At 41.5% G+C, this 18,708-nt stretch overlaps 2 protein-coding genes and 1 pseudogene across 2 annotated transcripts; all 3 read left to right on the forward strand.

Annotated features, from left to right (window-relative positions):
- Window positions 1–32: 32 nt before the first annotated feature.
- LOC125244398 (gastrula zinc finger protein XlCGF7.1-like) lies at window positions 33–1,598 on the forward strand. The gene is made up of 2 exons (XM_048154486.1): window positions 33–274; window positions 838–1,598. The coding sequence occupies exons 1-2, from the start codon at window positions 88–90 to the stop codon at window positions 1,596–1,598; spliced, it is 948 nt and encodes a 315-aa protein (XP_048010443.1). The 5' UTR covers window positions 33–87.
- Window positions 1,599–6,207: 4,609 nt separating this feature from the next.
- Window positions 6,208–15,749, forward strand: LOC125245194 (annotated as a pseudogene).
- On the forward strand, window positions 15,684–17,222 carry LOC125244399 (stonustoxin subunit alpha-like; the record flags this gene model as incomplete). The annotated part of the gene is made up of 1 exon (XM_048154487.1): window positions 15,684–17,222. A coding segment is annotated over one exon (546 nt), but the record flags the coding sequence as incomplete, so codon positions are not given.
- Window positions 17,223–18,708: the final 1,486 nt, after the last annotated feature.

Here is an 18,708-nt window from a genome sequence, read left to right on the forward strand (position 1 = left end):
CACATGAAAATTCACACTGGAGAGAAGCCGTTCACATGCCAACAGTGTGGAAAGAGTTTCACTAAAAAAGGAAACCTTAAAAAACACATGAACATTCACACTGGAGAGACACCTTTTACATGTGATCAGTGTGGAACGAGTTTCAAATATAAAGAAACTCTTAATTCCCACATGAACATTCACACTGGAGAGAAGCCGTTTGCCTGTGATCAGTGTGGAAAGAGTTTCCTACGTAAAGTAACCCTTAATGTCCACATAAAGAGAAAACACTCAGGTGAGAACTGTTTTATTTGTCATTAGTGTGAAAAGAGTTTAAGACATAAAGCAACTCATGATTCATACATGAAGTTAGACAGGTAGAGTCCTTACACAGGCAAACTGTGTGGGACCTGCAGAGGACCTATTACTGAGCCCTGTTGCACTCCATACTTGTGTTTGATGAAACGTCCATTTGTTTACACAAATTATTGTCAGTTGGATAGATTTGACCTAAACAGTGCTAATGCTTATTGGCAAATAACAACATTAATTCTCAAACTTACCAAAAGAATGTAGTGATCTGTTGTCAGAAGAGCTAATAGCACTAAATGCAGTCATTATTAGATGCCAAATGCAGGTCACAAATCATTTAAATAAATGATGGTGCTTAAATACTGACTGAAATTGTTCACGTGTACCATTGCATAGTGAAGAGGACTTTTTCTAATATTTTTGTTTCAGTATTGGTCTATAACAATGCCGTTATGTTGCACAATGTTTGTTTTTATGCCTGTTGCTTTGAGTCTAAATATTAAATTTAAAATGTAATTAACTTTTATTTGTCAATTTTCGCTTTAGACCTGATGGCATTAAAAGAGAAGAATCAAGGACAGAAAGAAATAGAAGAGAAAGAACAATATAAGAGACATGATTTAATTGATGTAGAAAAATCCAATCAGATTGAAATGTCTTCTCTAAATAAAGTTCAGAAGACTGAATCTAACAAGAACTTCACCTGCTCTCATCGTGGAAAGAGTTTCAATCAAAAACAAAACCTTAAATGCCACATGAATATTCACACTGAAGACAAGCCTTTCACCTGCCAACAGTGTGGAAAGAGCTTCATTCACAGAGGAAACCTTAATTCCCACATGAGAGTTCACACTAAAGAGAAGCCGTTCACATGTGAATGGTGTGGAAAGAGTTTCAAAAATAGAGGATCCCTTAATTCCCACATGCAGAGAGAACACTCAGGAGAGAAAGGAATAAGCCTCAACATTCAAAAACCTTTCACCTGCAAACTGTGTGGGAAGAGCTTCAAATATAAAGCACAACTTGATTCCCACATAAGAGTTCACACTGGAGAGAAGCCTTTCACATGTGATCAGTGTGGGACTAGCTTCTCGCACAAAGGAACTCTTAAGACTCACATGACAATTCACACTGGGGAGAAGCCATTCAAATGTAATCAGTGTGGAAAGAGCTTCAGAATTAAATCAATCCTTAATTCACACATAAAAAGTCACAGTGTGAAGAATACTTACACCTGCAAACAGTGTGGGAAGAGCTTCTCATATAAGAAATCATTTGAATGCCCACAGAAGTGTTCACAATGCTGAGAACCCATACACCTGCCAACAGTGTGGGAAGAGTTTCTCAAACAAAGGAAATCTTACGGCTCACATGAAAACTCACACAGGAGAGAAGCCATTCATGTGTCTTGAGTGTGGAAAATGTTTTACACGTGAAATAACCCTTACTTACCACATGAGGCTTCACTCAATAGAGAACTCTTTTAATTGTCAGCAGTGTGGAATGAGTTTTCAAGACAAGAGACACCTTAACTGGCACTTAAAAATTCACTCCCGAGAGATGTCTTTCAAGTGCCGTGACTGTGGAAAGAGTTTCAGATTTAAAGGAAACCTCAAGACTCACATGAGAGTTCACACTGGAGAGAAACCTTACACCTGCACTCAATGTGGGAAGAGTTTCACTCAGAAAATAACACTTGACATTCACATGAGAGTTCACACCGGAGAGAAACCTTTCACATGTGTTCAGTGTAAGAAGTGTTTCACATATAAAAGAGACCTGAAACGTCATTTGCAAAAACTTTGTGGAAAGAAGTCGAAGTGCTCTGAGAGTGGAAAGACGATTAGAAAAAGGAGCAATATCAAAAATGTTCAGTGCATTCAAACTGATCATTGTAATAAAAAATTAATTTTGCCATCACACTTACAGATACACCAGAAAAGTCATGCAGATGTGAGAAAACATTTGTGTTCATTGTGTGGAAAGAGATTTAAATGGCTCGGCGGTTTAAAATGGCACCAGAAAATTCGTATCTGTGTGAAATTAAGGTTACGTTCACGCCGCAGCTGAATGTGGCCCAAATGTGATTGTCCACCTTAATGACAACTTACATTCTTCACTTATTTTATAATTTAGGCTTTTGTATGTTTTTGTCTTTATACATGCACTGTATTGCCAAACGTTTTGGGATGTCTGCCTTTTTATGCACATGAACTTTAATGACATCCCATTCTTAATGGTATGGAGTTGGCTCACACTTTGCAGCTATAACAGCTTCATCTCTTCTGGGAAGGCTTTCCACAAGGTGTAGGAGTGTGTTTATGTGAATATTTAACCATTCTTCTAGAAGCGTGATTGTGAGGTCAGTCAGTGATTTTGGCAAGAAGGCCCTGGCTCACAGTCTCCGCTCTAATTCATCCCAAAGGTGTTCTATTGGGTTGAAGTGCAGGCCAGTCAAGTTCCTCCACACCAAACTTGCTCATCCATGTCTTTATGGACCTTGCTTTGTGCACTGGTCCACAGTCATGTTAAAACAAGAAGGGGCCATTCCCTAACTGTTCCAAAATGTCCTTTCTATGCTGAAGCATTAAGAATTCCTCTCACTGAGTAGTTAGGAAATTTCGCGAATGGACTTATTGCACAGGTGGCAATCTATCATGGTACCACGCTTGGATTCACTGAGCTCCTGAGAGCGACCCATTCTTTCACAAATGTTTGTAGAACCAGTCTGCATGCCTAGGTGCTTGAGTTTATATACCTGTGGCCATGGAAGTGATTGGAACACCTGAATTCAGTGATTTGGAGGGGTGTCTCAATACTTTTGGCAATATAGTGTATGAACTCCTGTGGTTGCACCTGACCATCTGCTTTTTTTTTTAGTTCAGTTGTTCATTTTTGTCTCAAGGCACACATTTGTGAATTTATGAAATTCATCTTTGCTTTTTTTTCACAGATTTTTACATTCACAAATGGTTATATTTCACCCTTCAGTCTTTCTGTGATAAATGCTGCAATGTGAATGAATGATTATAAATAAAAGGACATGAGAGAAATAATGAATGTTGAAATGTGGATTATTTGATTAACTAACATGAAAGCAGACATAAACACAAACTCTTCATCGCAGCACCTGTTAGTGAGTGGATATATTAGGCAGCGAGTGAACATTTTCTCCTCAAAGTTGATGTGTTAGGAGCAGGAAAAATGGGCAAGCAGAAGTATTTGAGTGAGTTTGACAAGGGTCAAATTGGGATGGCCAGATGACTGGATTATCTCCAAAACTGCAGCTCTTGTGGGGTGTTGCTGGTCTGCAGTGGTCAGTATCTATCAAAAGTGCTCCAAGGAAGGAACAGTGGTGAACTGGTGACAGGGTCATGGGCGGCTGAGGCTCATTGAAGGCTGACCCGTGTGGTCCGATCCAACAGACGAGCTACTGTAGCTCAAATTGCTCAAGAAGTTAATGCTGGTTCTGTTAGAAAGGTGTCAGAATACACAGAGCATCACAGTTTATTGCTTATGGGGCTGCATAGACGCAGACCAGTCAGGGTGCCCATGCTGACCCCTGTCCACCGCTGAATGAGCCAACAGTGGACACGTGAGCATCAGAACTGGACCATGGAGCAATGGAAGAAGGTGGTCTGATCTGATGAATCACATTTTCTTTTACATCATGTGGATGGCTGGGTGCGTGTGCGTCTCTTACCTGGGGAACACAAGGCACCAGGATGCACTATGGGAAGAAGGCGAGCCGGCGGAGGCAGTGTGATGCTTTGGGCAATGTTCTGCTGGGAAACCTTGGGTCCTGCCATCCTTGTGGATGTTACTTTGACACGTACCACCTACCTAAGCATTGGTGAGACCATGTACACCCTTTCATGGAAACGGTATTCCCTGGTGGCTGTGGCTCTTTCAGCAGGATAATGCTCCTGCCACAAAGCAAATATGGTTCAGGAATGGTTTGAGGAGCACAACAACGAGTTTAAGGCGTTGACTTGACCTCCGAATTCCCCAGATCTCAATCCAATCGAGCATCTGTGGGATGTGCTGAACAGACAAGTCCAATCTGTAAGGAAAAGGAGCAAAATTAGCTCAAATAAAATAATTAATTTATAGGGAATTATAAAGAGTAATTTAGTTTATGACCAAGCAACTGAATCATCCAGGAATCATCTGCTCGAGCCATAATAAGCTCCTGTAGTGGATATGAATATCCACTATCGTGAAAACACTGATTAGAGCCCGGTAACTTTAAGATCGACAGTTTAAGACATTAAATTTTACAAGCACATAATACAAGACACTTTCTTTTAAAATTTACAAGAGACTTTATTTATTCTAACAAAAACTAAACTAACACAAACACACCCACACACACATTCATACCTGTTGCAGAAAGAAAGGAAATGAGAGAGAAAGTTTTAAGAGAGAGAGTGATATGATGAACAGGATTCCTAGCAAAAGAACTTGCTTGAATCGACTTTAAATGTGAATCTCCTTGTCGGCGTGTAGAGGAGAGTTTTCCGAGTCAATGATTTGTTGCAGGGTCTTTCAGGTCCGGATTGTGTTAGGTAAAAACCAATCACATTTGAGCTTGCTGGAAGTCTCTTGTCGTGGCTGGAGTCAAACTTTTTGGCAAAACTTAGAATACGAGACTCTCAACGGAAAAGAAAAGTGAGTGAAAGTTGGATGGCTTGCATGAGCTGATTGTCTGTTCTTCTTGTTACTCCATGGTTACTCTTTGTTCTGCTTACGCTGTTCACTCTTTTTTTTTCACTGTCTTGGGATATGACTATTTAAACTTAGGTGTTTGTCCCACCTCTGAGAGGAGTTTTGGCCAATCAGATATCATCCCTTTACAAAAGGTGGCTTTTCTCTGCCCCCATCATACATACGTGTTACCTCCATCTCTGGAATTGCCAGCTTCGGTAGAGAGTACCGTTTTAGACATAATTTCTATTTAATAGAATATGATACATTTTACACAGATTTCATTCAAGCCAGGAGGAGGAGAGGAGAGGAAGACAATTAAAAACATATCCGAAATACTTTCATTCAAGCATTCAATAGTTACACAGTTACATGAGTTGTGAGTGTTCTAAAACATAACTGGTCACATTTAGCATGTGTAGACATGATATACATTTTATGTAGTTATATGTAAGATGTTTGATAAGTCCATTTAAAATTGTTTGGAATCATTCAATGCAGTTTTAGTTGTAGAAACAGTTGTTAGTTTTTCTGTAAAGTTATCTTTTAACTACATAAAATTTATATCATGTCTACACATGCTACATGTGACCAGTTACTAAGAAAAACAACATGGTCTGCATTGTCTCTGTCTCTTTTGATCTGGAGATCAAAGACTCTTTATCTTCTTGGTGACCATTTGGTTTGTCACAAATAGCTAAGTTTATCACCTCTCCTTCTGTCAGGAAGGATGGGGGTCATAAAAGTACCTAGCAGGGTTTTTTTTCTGTAGAGGGACTGGAGTCGAAAATTAGATTCTCTGACTTTGGGTTTCCGGAATTATGTTTTGAAAGAATCATCTGAATGATTCATTTGTCTGGTTAGTCCACGGTTCCTACAGACCCATAGAGACTCCACCTCACAACTTACAGGACCTAAAGGATCTGCTGCTAACATCTTGGTCCAGATACCACAGCACACCTTCAGAGGTCTAGAGGAGTCCATGCCTAGACGGATCAGGGCTAGGGGGACCGACACAATATTAGGAAGGTGATCATAATGTTATGCCTTGTCGGTGTGTGTGTATATATATATATATATATATAATATAAATATAATTAGTGTGTATTATATTTAGTACTTATCTGTTAAGTTTATATGGTTTAATCCGTCCACTTTATAAGCTGAAAGTGAAAACAAAATTCAGAGTGGGATGAATAGAAGTCAGTCCAAAAGTGGTGTTGCTAAGAGTTGTTTAAAAAGTGTTTTGTTTGTGGAAGAAAGTTTTTTTTTTTTCCCAGCTAGTGGTGTATACACATACATAAACACCATAATTTCTTGTACGGGACTGTTTGACCATCACGCCTTGTCACACTGCTTTACAGACACCAGTTTTGTACACGTCACTCAAACACAGAACCAGGAAAAAGGAAATGCATGACTTTAGAGAAACTGAAACTGAAGTGTAGTTGAGCTGTTGTGCGTTTGTGTCTCTGTATTCATGCAGTAAAATGGCAGAAACCAGAATTTCTCAGGATGAGTTAATGTGTTCAGTGTGTCAGGATCTCCTGAAGGATCCAGTGACCACTTTGTGTGGACACAGTTACTGTAAGAGTTGTATTACAGACTGCTGGGATCAGGAGGATCAGAAGAGAGTCTACAGCTGCCCTCAGTGCAGACAGACCTTCAGTCCAAGACCTGCTTTAGCTTTAAACACCATGCTGGCTGAAGTGGTGGAGAAACTGAAGAAGACTGAAACTTTCTGCTGACTGTTACGCTGGAGCAGAAGATGTGCAGTGTGACGTCTGTACTGGAAAGAAAACACAAAGCCGTCAAGTCCTGTCTGGTGTGTCTGGACTCTTACTGTCAGAATCACCTTGAACAACATGAGAGTTTGCTTAAAGGAAAGAGACACAATCTGACTGAAGCCTCTGGACGACTGCAGGAGATGATTTGCCAGAAACATGAAAAGCTCCTTGAGGTTTTCTGTCGCACTGACCAGAAGTGTATATGTCTGCTGTGTACGATGGATGAACATAAAAACCACGACACTGTATCAGCTGCAGCACAGAGGACAGAGAAACAGGTATGAATTTAAAGAGGTCTCATTATGATCATTTACAGGCTCATAATTTTGTTTATAGGGTCTACTAGAATATATTTCATAATTTTTTCATATAATTTACATTGTTGCAGTGCTTGTTTTCACCCTCTCTGTCTGAACACTGTTTTAGTTTCAGTTTCTTTAAAACTGAGAAGGGTTGGCTGTAGACCATGATTGAGTGGAGCTCCAATCTCGAACAGGAAATATGTCACCTCCACTTGTGTTTTACTAATGTCTACACCTACCACAACCCTAAACCTATGCTTACAATAATGCAAATACAGTAATTAAATGACATAATATTGGTGTGCACATGCCCAGTGGCCATAGCTGTAGCTAGCTTCACTAGTGGAGGGGATGCATTTCCGCCCTTGAGTGGAGCTCCACTTGCCCCCTCAGGCAGCAGCCAGCCCCTATTGTTAAAACATGCCTTACAAAAAGTCAGTCTGCGTTGACTGGTCAGCTGGTCCCAGTCCGTTGTGATTGGTCTACTGCTTAGAGTGTGTGTGTTGAAAATGTAACATGCTTACCATAAATGGTGATGAGGAGGTGGAGGAATGCTGGAAGAATTGTTGTTGGGATGGTACAATGACTGGTGCCTATATAGGAGAGAGCGGGGCACAACCTAACGCTTTTTGGGTTCAATGGAATTTCTTTTGTTCCACCTTAATTTCACCCATGTCTGGCTTGGTTTCATTAATACAGTGTATACTTATTTACCCCTAAAGAAGGGAAGTGAAATGTGACAACATGCCCTATTAGTGGGGCATATTGTAACATGACCATATGACAGCTTAAAAAAAAAAAAAATTATTTATCTGACTTAATTTAAAAATATATACACATGACAAACTAAAATATTTTGTCGATAAAATAATAGCATTTTTTTTTAGAAATTCAAATTTAAATAATTTTGTGTTACAGTACAGAAGGAGGGGAGACAATAGAATACAGGTAAGTGATGTTTATTGAACAACCAGCAGAGTGACACTGTGGTGCCGGTGAGTAAATGGTAATTATAAGAATGGATGGAAGATAACTGGATGTTAATACTGTCCTTTTTGTTTCAGGAGTGGAGATCATGGATGGTAGCGGTTTGGAGAACGTGGCAAAGAGAAGAGATGATACTTGGAAACTCACGGAGATAGGAACACGGAAGGAGACTAGGAACACGCTGGAGTAGAGACGGTGGGTATACAGGAGTCCTTGAGGTAAGCATAAGAGACGTCTATGTGCAAACGAGACCGGACGCTGACTGAGGTGAGCTCTTTATGTCGTGGCTGATTGGGGTGCTGATTGATGACAGGTGTGTGTGCTCAGAACTCTGGTGAGGGAATGCGCTGTGACTGGGTGATGGTGAAGCCTGGCGGGTCATTGGTTGCGGTGGAGCTGTAGTTCTAAATAAATCTACGGTAAAAGTTTCTAGGATTTGCAAATCTCTGGAGTTCTTTGATGGTGGATGGAGTTGGCCAGTTCTTAATAGCTTCAACCTTCCCCTCGTCCATCTGGATGCCACTGCTGTTGATGTTGTAGTCAAGGAACTGCACTGAGGGTTGATGAAAAGAGCATTTTTTTCAGCCTTGAGGAACAGATGGAACTCCCTCAGGCGTTTCAGGACCTCCACAACATGGTGGCGATGTTCAGCCATGCTCCGGGAGTATATCAGGATGTCATCAATGTAGACCAGAACGAACTTGTGAAGAAACTCCCGGAGCACCTTGTTGATGAAGTCCTGAAATACGGAGCGGGCACTGACCACGCCATACGGTATGACACATTACTCAGTAAATGTCAACCGGGTGTGGTCCAGCAGCATGGGTTCATTGGGTGGTTCTGGAGGGCTGATGGATTCTGGCCGGTGGAGGGATGATGTTAGAAGCGACTGGCCCTGGTGCTCTTCAAGACACGACTGCATACAAGTGGTGAATCGAATGGAGTATTGGATGAATCGTTCTAGCCCGATGGAATCCTCGTATGCAGTGAGATGCAACCGCACTCGTGGATCCAGACCCTGACGGTAGGTGGTAACAGAGACTGCTTGTTCCATCCACTAGCGGCAGCAAGGGTCCTGAACTTAAGGGCATATTCATTCATAGTACCTTGTTTTAAATGATATAATTGCTCACCAATCGATGAATCCCCAGCTGGTCTACCGAATACTTTGAAGTGGGTCACAAAACTGGTGAGAGACTGGGTGACTGTACTATTTTGCGACCAAATAGTTTCAGCCCATTGAAGCGCTCTGCCATTTAATTGTGAAAAGATGAAAGCTACCTTTTCAAGATCATCAGGGTACAAGTGCGGGTGCATCTCCAGGACCAGCGAACATTGCAGGAGAAATCCGTTGCAATCCTCCGCCAAACCAGAGAAGGGTGCCGGTTTGGCCATGGGACTGGCGTAAACAGGTGGTGAAGGAGTGACGGTGGTGTTGGCAGAGGTGATTGCTGGTGGAGATGCAGGTGGATTGGAGATGTGCTGGAGTGCTCGGCGTAAGACATCAACAAGCTCTTGAAACGGGACTAGGGAACTCATACTGGTGTTCTATGGTTTGGTCCAGTCTTCTGCTACAGTACAGAAGGAGCGGAGACAACAGAGTACAGGTAAGTGATGTTTATTGAACAACCAGCAGAGTGACACTGTGATGCAGGTGAGTAAATGGTAATTATAAGAATGAATGGAAGATAACTGGATGTTAATACTGTCCTTTTTGTTGCAGGAGTGAAGATCGTGGATGGTAGCAGTTTGGAGATCGTGGCAGAGAAGAGATGATACTTGGAAACTTACACAGAGACAGGAACATGGAAGGAGACTAGGAACAAGCTGGAGTAGAGACGGTCGGTATACATGAGTCCTTGAGGTAAGCATAGAAGATGTCTATGTGGAAACGAGACCGGATGCTGACTGAGGTGAGTGTGAGCTCTTTATGTTGTGGCTGATTGGGGTGCTGATTGATGACAGGTGTGTGTGCTCAGAACTCTGGCGAGGGAGTGCGCTGTGATTGGGAGATGGTGGAGCCTGGCAGGTCTGTGACAATTTGTAGTTTGACATTGAACACTCTGCAAAACAATACAGGCAAACTGATGAAGAAATATATTAGACATTCAGAAGAACACAGAGGTGACCAAAAACACTCTCCTCCCTCCACTCACAGCTCTCATAGAACACAAGATAAATAGATGAGCCAGTACAAATGCTGAACATTTCTTGAAATAATATTTTCTGGATGTTCAGGTTCTTCCTCTCAGTCTTTATGGTGAATAAAGATTGAGAGGAAGAGTCTTTATTCACCATCCTGGATGTTCAGAAACCTGAACATCCAGTTTGTGCCCCACGCTCCCCTACACTTATCATGATGATCTACAGGACTGAATGATTAGGCTGCTTAAACCAGTAGTTCACCAAAAAAACAAAACAAAAAACAAACAAACAATAACATTCATCATTTACTAATGGTAAAACAACCTGGACTTTTTTCCTGAGGTACACAAATGGTATTTAAGAAATGTTTTATCTTTCCATATATTTGAGTCAATGGGGTACATAAGTTTCAATCAAGAAATCCAAGGGGGTAGTCTAATTCTTCTGAATCAATGGCTGCGTTCCAGTTCATTTTTTAAATGCCCTTCCCTCGCGAACTTCCCTCAGTCTCGTTGACTCGGATGTACGTCATTGCTTACGTTGCACGAGTGCCCACTACTGGCGGAACCTTTGCTATGGGCTGAACTGGAACGTCCTAAGCCCTTGATCACCTTACAAAATTGTTTAATACAGCATTCTATATGAATATATGTGTGTTTTAAATGTTTAAAAAATAATTAATATATCATAGAGTTGTTTGTGGTGGGGTAAATTAAACGCGTTATGCGGTGACGTCAAAATCGTGTTGCATTTTGGGTTATGGAGCTGCCTGAAGTGTACATATGAAGTAGACTCGCTCCCTCGGTCAAAATTGAGGGAGCGAGGGTCTGTCCATATAAACTTCCCTCATCCAGTTCACAAAGTGGAAAGCACTTCAAAATGGCGGCAGGGATTCCCCCGAGGGGAAGTGTTTAGGGAAGTTCGCGAGTGTGTGTCTAAAACTGGAGTGGAACGCAGCCAATATGAAAAATCAAATATGGTGGCATGTTTAGTCATGTGACATGCATGAGCCAGTGAGGTTTGATGTAATTGAGTAGTTACCATATTTGATTCAGAATATCTTCTTTTGTGTTATGCAAGAGAAAAAAATCATTCAAATTTTTTAAAGACATGAGGATGAGTAAACAATGAAAGAATTTACATCTCTGGTGAACTATCTCTATAACTAGTCATTGATAAAATAATGCTGTCACTTATGATTGAACCTTTAATCTTATGCAAGATCTTTAACCCCTCAATCTCACTACTTCACTGATACTGGATTCATATCTGTTTACTTGATGATTTATGTGATGTTTCTCCTGTCATTGGTTTTTCCTTTAGCACCAGCTGAAGGAGACACAGAAGTTGTTCCAGCAGAGGATCCAGCAGAGAGAGAAAGATCTTCAGCAGCTGAGAGAGGCTGTGGAGTCTCATAAGGTGAGTCTGGAGAAGAAGAGAAGTTTGAGAAGTCTCAGTCAGGACTCACTGAAGCCACTGTGTGATTGTGATGTGTGTCCTAACAGCGCTCTGCACAGACAGCAGTGGAGGACAGTGAGAGAATCTTCACTAAGCTCATCCGCTGCATTAAGAAATGCCGCTCTGAGGCCACACAGCGGATCAGAGATCAGGAAAAGACTGCAGTGAGTCGAGCTGAAGGACGACTGGAGAGACTGGAGCAGGAGATCAATGATCTGAGGAGGAGAGACGCTGAGCTGGAGCAGCTTTCACACACACAGGATCACATCCATTTCCTGCAGGTAACAGAGATTTAGAAGAACAGGATCATAGTGGACTTGAGCAAGAAACTCACAGAAAAACATTTCATGAGAGCAGAATAAGCCATTGTCTGAAGTGTTGATTTCCTTGACTTACAATCCTCTCAATACAATTCATGTTTTTCACATTTAGAGAATTAAACCAGCACAACAGTGAAAAAGATAACAGCGACTCAAAATATGATCTGGACAACATACACATCAGTGTTTTGTCCACATTAGATGACCTTAATTTTCGCAAGCAATACAATCTTTGCTGCCCCCTCTTGCACAAAATCTCTGTATTTGGAGAAAAGGACAATTTATGATCTAAGACATTGCCCAAATATTTGTACTATTCAACACTCTCAATATCCACTCCATTAATGCTTGTGACATCGGAGTGCCACAGGTTCGCGATAGCGTTTGTAGAGCATACGACTCCTTGTGCTTTTGGATCGATTTCGCAGTGCTTTGATATCATGAGCCGATTGGTCTGCAAGAAGCGAATGCATCTCGAACAAGCTTTGTGTGTTTGTGTTTGCCGCTGCCATGCTAGCGTTGCTGTGAAAGATGAGATGTATACACTGATGTAAGACTTGGCTCTGTGCTGGCTCTCTAGCCCGTGAACCAGTTGAACCAACTCTAAACTGGAAATAGCACAAGCTCTGAACTAGCACCCAGTTTGTGCTGGTAGAAACAAGGTATTAGAAAACATTTTTCTGAAAAGATATACAGTGGTGTCAAAAAGTCCTGATTTTTTGTTTTTTTGCATGTTTGTCATACTTTAATGTTTCAGTTTAAAACAAATTTAAAATGAATCAAAGATAACACAAGTAAACACAACATGCAGTTTTTAAATGAAGGTTTTTATTATGAAGGGAAAACAAATTCCAAACCCACATGGCCCTGTGTGAAAAAGTGCTTGTCCCCTAAACCTAATAACTGGTTGGGCCACCCTTAGCAGCAACAACTGCAATCAAGCATTTGCGCTAACTTGCAATGAGTCTGTTACAGCGCTGTGGAGGAATTTTGGCCCACTCATCTTTGCAGAATTGTTGTAATTCAGCCACATTGGAGGGTTTTCGAGCATGACCCGCCTTTTTAAGGTCATGGCACAGCATATCAATAGGATTAAGGTCAGGACTTTGACTAGGCCACTCCAAAGTCTTCATTTCGTTTTTCTTCAGCCATTCAGAGGTGGACTTGCTGGTGTGTTTTGGATCATTGTCCTGCTGCAGAACCCAAGCTCGCTTCAGCTTGAGGTCACAAACAGATGGCCGGACATTGTCCTTCAGGATTTTTTGGTAGACAGCAGAATTCATAATTCCATTTATCACAGCAAGTCTTCCAGGTCCTGAAGCAACAAAACAGCCCCAGACCATCACACTACCACCACCATATTTTACTGTTGGTATGATGCTCTTTTTCTGAAATGCTGTGTTACTTTTACACCAGACGTAATGGGACACACACCTTCCAAAACTTTTGTCTCATCAGTCCACAGAGTATTTTCCCAAAAGTCTTGGGGATCATCAAAATGTTTTCTGGCAAAACTGAGACGAGCCTTTATGTTCTTTTTGCTCAGCAGCGGTTTTCGTCTTGGAACTCTGCCATGCAGGCCATTTTTGCCCAGTCTCTTTCTTATGATGGAGTCATGAACACTGACCTTATCTGAGGCAAGTGAGGCCTGCAGTTCTTTCGATGATGTTGTGGGGTCTTTTGTGACCTCTTGGATGAGTCGTCGCTGCGCTCTTGTGGTAATTTTGGTTGGCCGGCCACTCCTGGGAAGGTTAACCACTGTTCCATGTTTTTGCCATTTGTGGATAATGGCTCTCACTGTTGTTCGCTGGAGTCCCAAAGCTTTAGAAATGGCTTTATAACCTTTTCCAGACTGATCTCAATTACTTTCTTTCTCATTTGTTCCTGAATTTCTTTGGATCTCAACATGATGTGAAGCTTTTGAGGATCTTTTGGTCTACTTCACTTTGTCAGGCAGATCCTATTTAAGTGATTTCTTGATTGCGAACAGGTGTGACAGAAATCAGGCCTGGATGTGGCTAGAGAAACTGAACTCAGGTGTGATAAACCACAGTTATGTTTTAACAGCTGGGGGCAAGCACTTTTTCACACAGGGCCATGTGAGTTTGGATTTTGTTTTCCCTTCATAATAAAAACCTTCATTTAAAAATGCATGGTGTGTTTAATTGTGTTATCTTTGATTCATATTTAAATTTGTTTGATGATCTAAAACATTAAAGTGTGACAAACATGCAAAAAATTTAAAAAAATGAGGAAGGGAGCAAGCACTTTTTCACACCACTGTATTGAGCTTCTAGACAGAAACAGATCAAAACTATTTAAACTTTGTTTTACAACAATGTGAAATCCATGAACTTGATGATACCAGTTTCACCCAGCTAGATTTCCCATCATTCTTTATTTTTCTTCACTACAAATTTTGTAATGTTTCCCAAATCAGATAATCTTTTTATAATAATGTAACTATTTCCCAGTAACATTAATTTGACAGTGAAGTGAGGTTGTATATTATAAATGCTTCAGTGTATTTAAACTACAAAACCTGACCTTGTGATCGTGTCCTAAGAGTCCTTGTGAATTTCAGAGCCACTAACTGTTCAAAAGTTATAAAAAATGGTCAATCTACTTGTTGCCTTTGAACTGCTTTTCCTGCTCAAATCTACTCAACCCTTCCATGTGACGCCATTGATGAACTTGATCTGTCACATTTGTGTTATTGGCATGTTTGATAATCAAGTGTTTTCCTAGAAAGTTCACACATAGTGTAAGTGTCAAACACTAGAACTTATAGCTCTAACATGATGTAATGAATATGAGAAGAATGAAGCTGATGCTGTGAAAGTGCTGGATTGAGGAGAGTTACTAAAGATCAACAAGATCTGCTCAAATCTGACAGCAGTGCAGGTTATTGGCTGAAGTGTGGAGGTGATGAGCTTTGATTTCTGTTTTCTGTAGAGTTTCCAGTCTCTCTCAGCTCCTCCTGAATCTACAGATGTAAATGACGATCCCTTCAGTTCTCTCTCCTCTTTTGATGAAGTGAGAAAATCTGTCCGTCAGCTGAGAGACAAACTGGAGGATTTCTGCAAAGCGGAGCTCAACAAGACCTCTGACAGAGGTAAAGGCCATCATCTCGTATCATGTAGATCATCATAATAAAAACCTCTTATGCTGGGTACACACCACTGATAATCGGGCTGGATTTGGGCCGATTCCTCCCCTTCCGACAATAATGTCCTGATTATCTTGATGGTTCTATAGATTACCTTATCAGATTTTCCTGTGGTGTGATGTATGTTGAGTGACTGAACCTGCTCGGAAGAACTTTGGAGCCGCCCTGATCGCAAATCATAAATATTCAACATGATATTTCTCTTAATATGATAATCACACTTTTCATGTCTGTTGATTTCCACAGTCACTTTCACCAACATTGTTCCCAGAACCAGGAACGACTTCCTACAATGTAAGCCACTAAGAAAACAAGCAGAAAAACTCACTGAGTGTGTTCATGTTCTTCCTGTAGAAGGAGAAAGAAAACATGATAGAAGAGATTTATAGTTGATCATGTAAATGATGATTTGCACAGGATATCTGGTAAACTGTACTGAGACACTGCTGACATATTGAACATGAAGAGTTCAGATACATTAAAAGATCAGATTCATAATTCCTGATTCTGATGTGTTTTATCTCCATCAGATTACCATCAGTTCACTCTGGATCTGAACACAGTGAATAAACGCCTCCATCTGTCTGAGAGGAACAGAGTGATTACTGTCACTAAAACAGATCAGCCGTATCCTGATCATCCAGAAAGATTTGATTATTATCTTGAGGTGTTGTGTAGAGAGAGTGTGTGTGGACGCTGTTACTGGGAGATTGAGTGGAGTGGTGATGATGTTTTTGGTGTGTCTATATCAGTGTCATATAAGAGCATCAGCAGGAAGGGACGAGGTTATGAGTGTTGGTTTGGATATAATGATCAGTCCTGGAGTTTGATCTGCTCTTCCTCCAGTTACTCATTCAAACACAATAACATAGAAACTGAACTCCCTGAAGAGTTCATCAGCCGTAGAATAGGAGTGTATGTGGATCACAGTGCAGGAACTCTGTCCTTCTACAGCATCTCTGGAGACACAATGAGCCTCATCCACACAGTCCAGACCACATTCACTCAACCGCTCTATCCTGGGTTTTGGATTGGTTCTGGATCATCAGTGAAACTGTGTTGATGAATCAGAATAGACGTTAGAGAGATTCTAGAGAGATGTTATTGATGAGCTTTGCTACTTCCTGCTTCACTACTGTTTGGACGCTCTTGCTTACAGCTCCGCGCTTTGCTCTATTGCTTTTATATTTTATCTCCTAATTTTAACTACAGCAAATCAGCACAGTGCTCAAACGACAAATCTTGGCACCAACAAACTTTTTAACTAAAAGATTGCTACAAAAAGGGGGAATTTTTATCCGACCAACCTCCCACTGACAGCAGCCATCAGCTTACATTCCGGAGAAGGGAAAACACAGCTGCCTACATCCAAAAGGATTAGAAATAATATGCCTCCTCTGATTGAAGAATCTACCTGCTGCACAAACTGCACAGACTTCTACAAAGGATTGCAGTTCTTGAAACAAAGTTACTTGCGGGACTACCAAACCAGGAGGAACACACAACAGAGCTTCATCATGGACGTCCTCAGCACAGTCGGTGAGTCCCATGAATCTAATGCTCCTAAACAGGCCATACTGAGTGCCGTAACTGATCAACATACTAATCGATGGCACAAACGGAGCAAGACCCAAAGGCACTTGAGACATCAGATTGTTACGAGTATCACATATTAATGCAGTAGCATCCTCTACTCCAAACACTAGCTCCCTACCACCGCCAATACATCTGGAGAACAGATTTGAAGTGTTAATGAATGTGGGTGAGGAATCTCCAGACATGATGAATGTGGGTGATGAATCCCCAAACATGATCGGACACAGATCAAATCAGCCAGCAGCTAACACCGATGCTAACTGCCGCTCAAGGTCGAGCAGACAGCGGCACTCAGCTCATAGAGCAGCCGAGCCCAGGACTCTGATAGTGGGTGACTCTATTATCAGAAACATTAGCAGCAGGGATACAACTACATGCTGCCTTCCACAAGCAACAGTTTCTGATGTAAACAGGGAACTTAAGAGCATTCTGGTGAAATATAAGACTGCAAATCGACTAATCATTCATGTGGGGAAGAATGATATTCGGAAGGAGCAGTCAGAACTCCTTAAGAGGGATTTCAATGAACATTTTGAAATGGTCAGAAGACTAAAAGTTCAGTCGTTCATCAGTGGACCACTCCCAGCAAGAGGAACAAATAGATTTACACGGTTGCTTGGTCTTAACACATGGCTGCAAAAAACCTGCAACTTAAAAGGACTGAATTTCATCGACAACTTCAATCTGTTCTGGAGTCAGAGACAACTGTTCACTCATGATGGCCTGCACCCAAACAAACTGCTCCAAGAGTGCTAAAGGACAATATCTACTTCTCCCTCCATCATCCTTCAGCAGTGTGTGCAAATCCACTCAACCTGAATGGCACAAACACACCTGGACAGAGTACAACTGACCACAGGACTTCACTTCAGCACCTGAATGGAAATGCGGCTGACACATCCCACAAGGATAATGATAACACCACGCAGCCACAACAACTACCGCTCACGGACACAATCCTGACTGAACCCTGCCCACAGAGCTCACCAATAGACAGAGTCGTGTTAGAACTTCTCCAAGATTCAGCACCCAAGGACGACTTTCAGGAAAACAGCCAGGGAAGCCAGGACAACATATTACAGCCTCTGGTAACACTAGAGCAACAGCCTCTCTCACCGGACACATTATCCCTCTCTCCAGCATCCCCTCTTCTGTGCTTCTCTGAGAAAATGGAGGAACTGGTGTATGCTGGAACCAAACTCTCCCACTCTTTTGCTGCGAGCCCCCAGATATCAACAACAAAGCGAGTCCCGCAACCACCAAAGCCTGTGGGCCCAGCTTGCCCTCCCCCTCCTCCTGCGAGAGCTCTTCGGCCCCTGCCACAACGCCAGGGCCCTCACCCTCCTCCATCTGTTCTAGGTGAACCAAAAACAACCGATAACAGCTCTCAGTGATGTGTGTCGGGTCCCCGCTATGATAACAGTGACTTTATCAAATGTTTACAGAACAAGCGGGAACCCAGTGTGCCTGTTGCTTTCTCTATTTCTGTTTTATTACGTGATAGAAAGCCAAAGGCCTTCTCAAACCGTTGGCAAACCCATCTAATCTGCTGACTATTACACATCAAACTAAGATTACTGTAGAAATACAGAATTAAGACTGTTACTTTCTCCAAAAGGGGAGACTGAAACTTTGTGTATCAGTTTGAAGTGCCTTAACAGGTAGAGCTAGGCAGTGGTCCTGACATGTGAGGAAGATCCATTTAGATCCGCTCTGATGGATAGATCCGTTTAGACAAAATCCGCTCTGACAAAAAAAAAAGAAAAAAGAAAAAAAACGGCAACTTCCTAGCTCTTCCATCCAGATTTACTGTTATTTCTATTTATGTTATTATTACCATTGTGTATGAAATACTATACAAATAAAATTGCCTTGCCTTGCCTTACAGAGTCTCTTATTTTCTCTTCATTACATTAATACTACAGATGAACTTCTTTCAGTGAAAT

Source organism: Megalobrama amblycephala, linkage group LG14 (genome assembly GCF_018812025.1).
Source record: "Megalobrama amblycephala isolate DHTTF-2021 linkage group LG14, ASM1881202v1, whole genome shotgun sequence".
Lineage (NCBI taxonomy): Eukaryota > Metazoa > Chordata > Actinopteri > Cypriniformes > Xenocyprididae > Megalobrama > Megalobrama amblycephala.

Coding starts and splice junctions, on each gene's coding strand:
- LOC125244398 (XM_048154486.1), top strand. CDS start 88: ATGAACATTCACACTGGAGAGACACCTTTTACATGTGATCAGTGTGGA. Junction 275..837: donor CATAAAGAGAAAACACTCAG/GTGAGAACTGTT, acceptor TTTTCGCTTTAG/ACCTGATGGCATTAAAAGAG.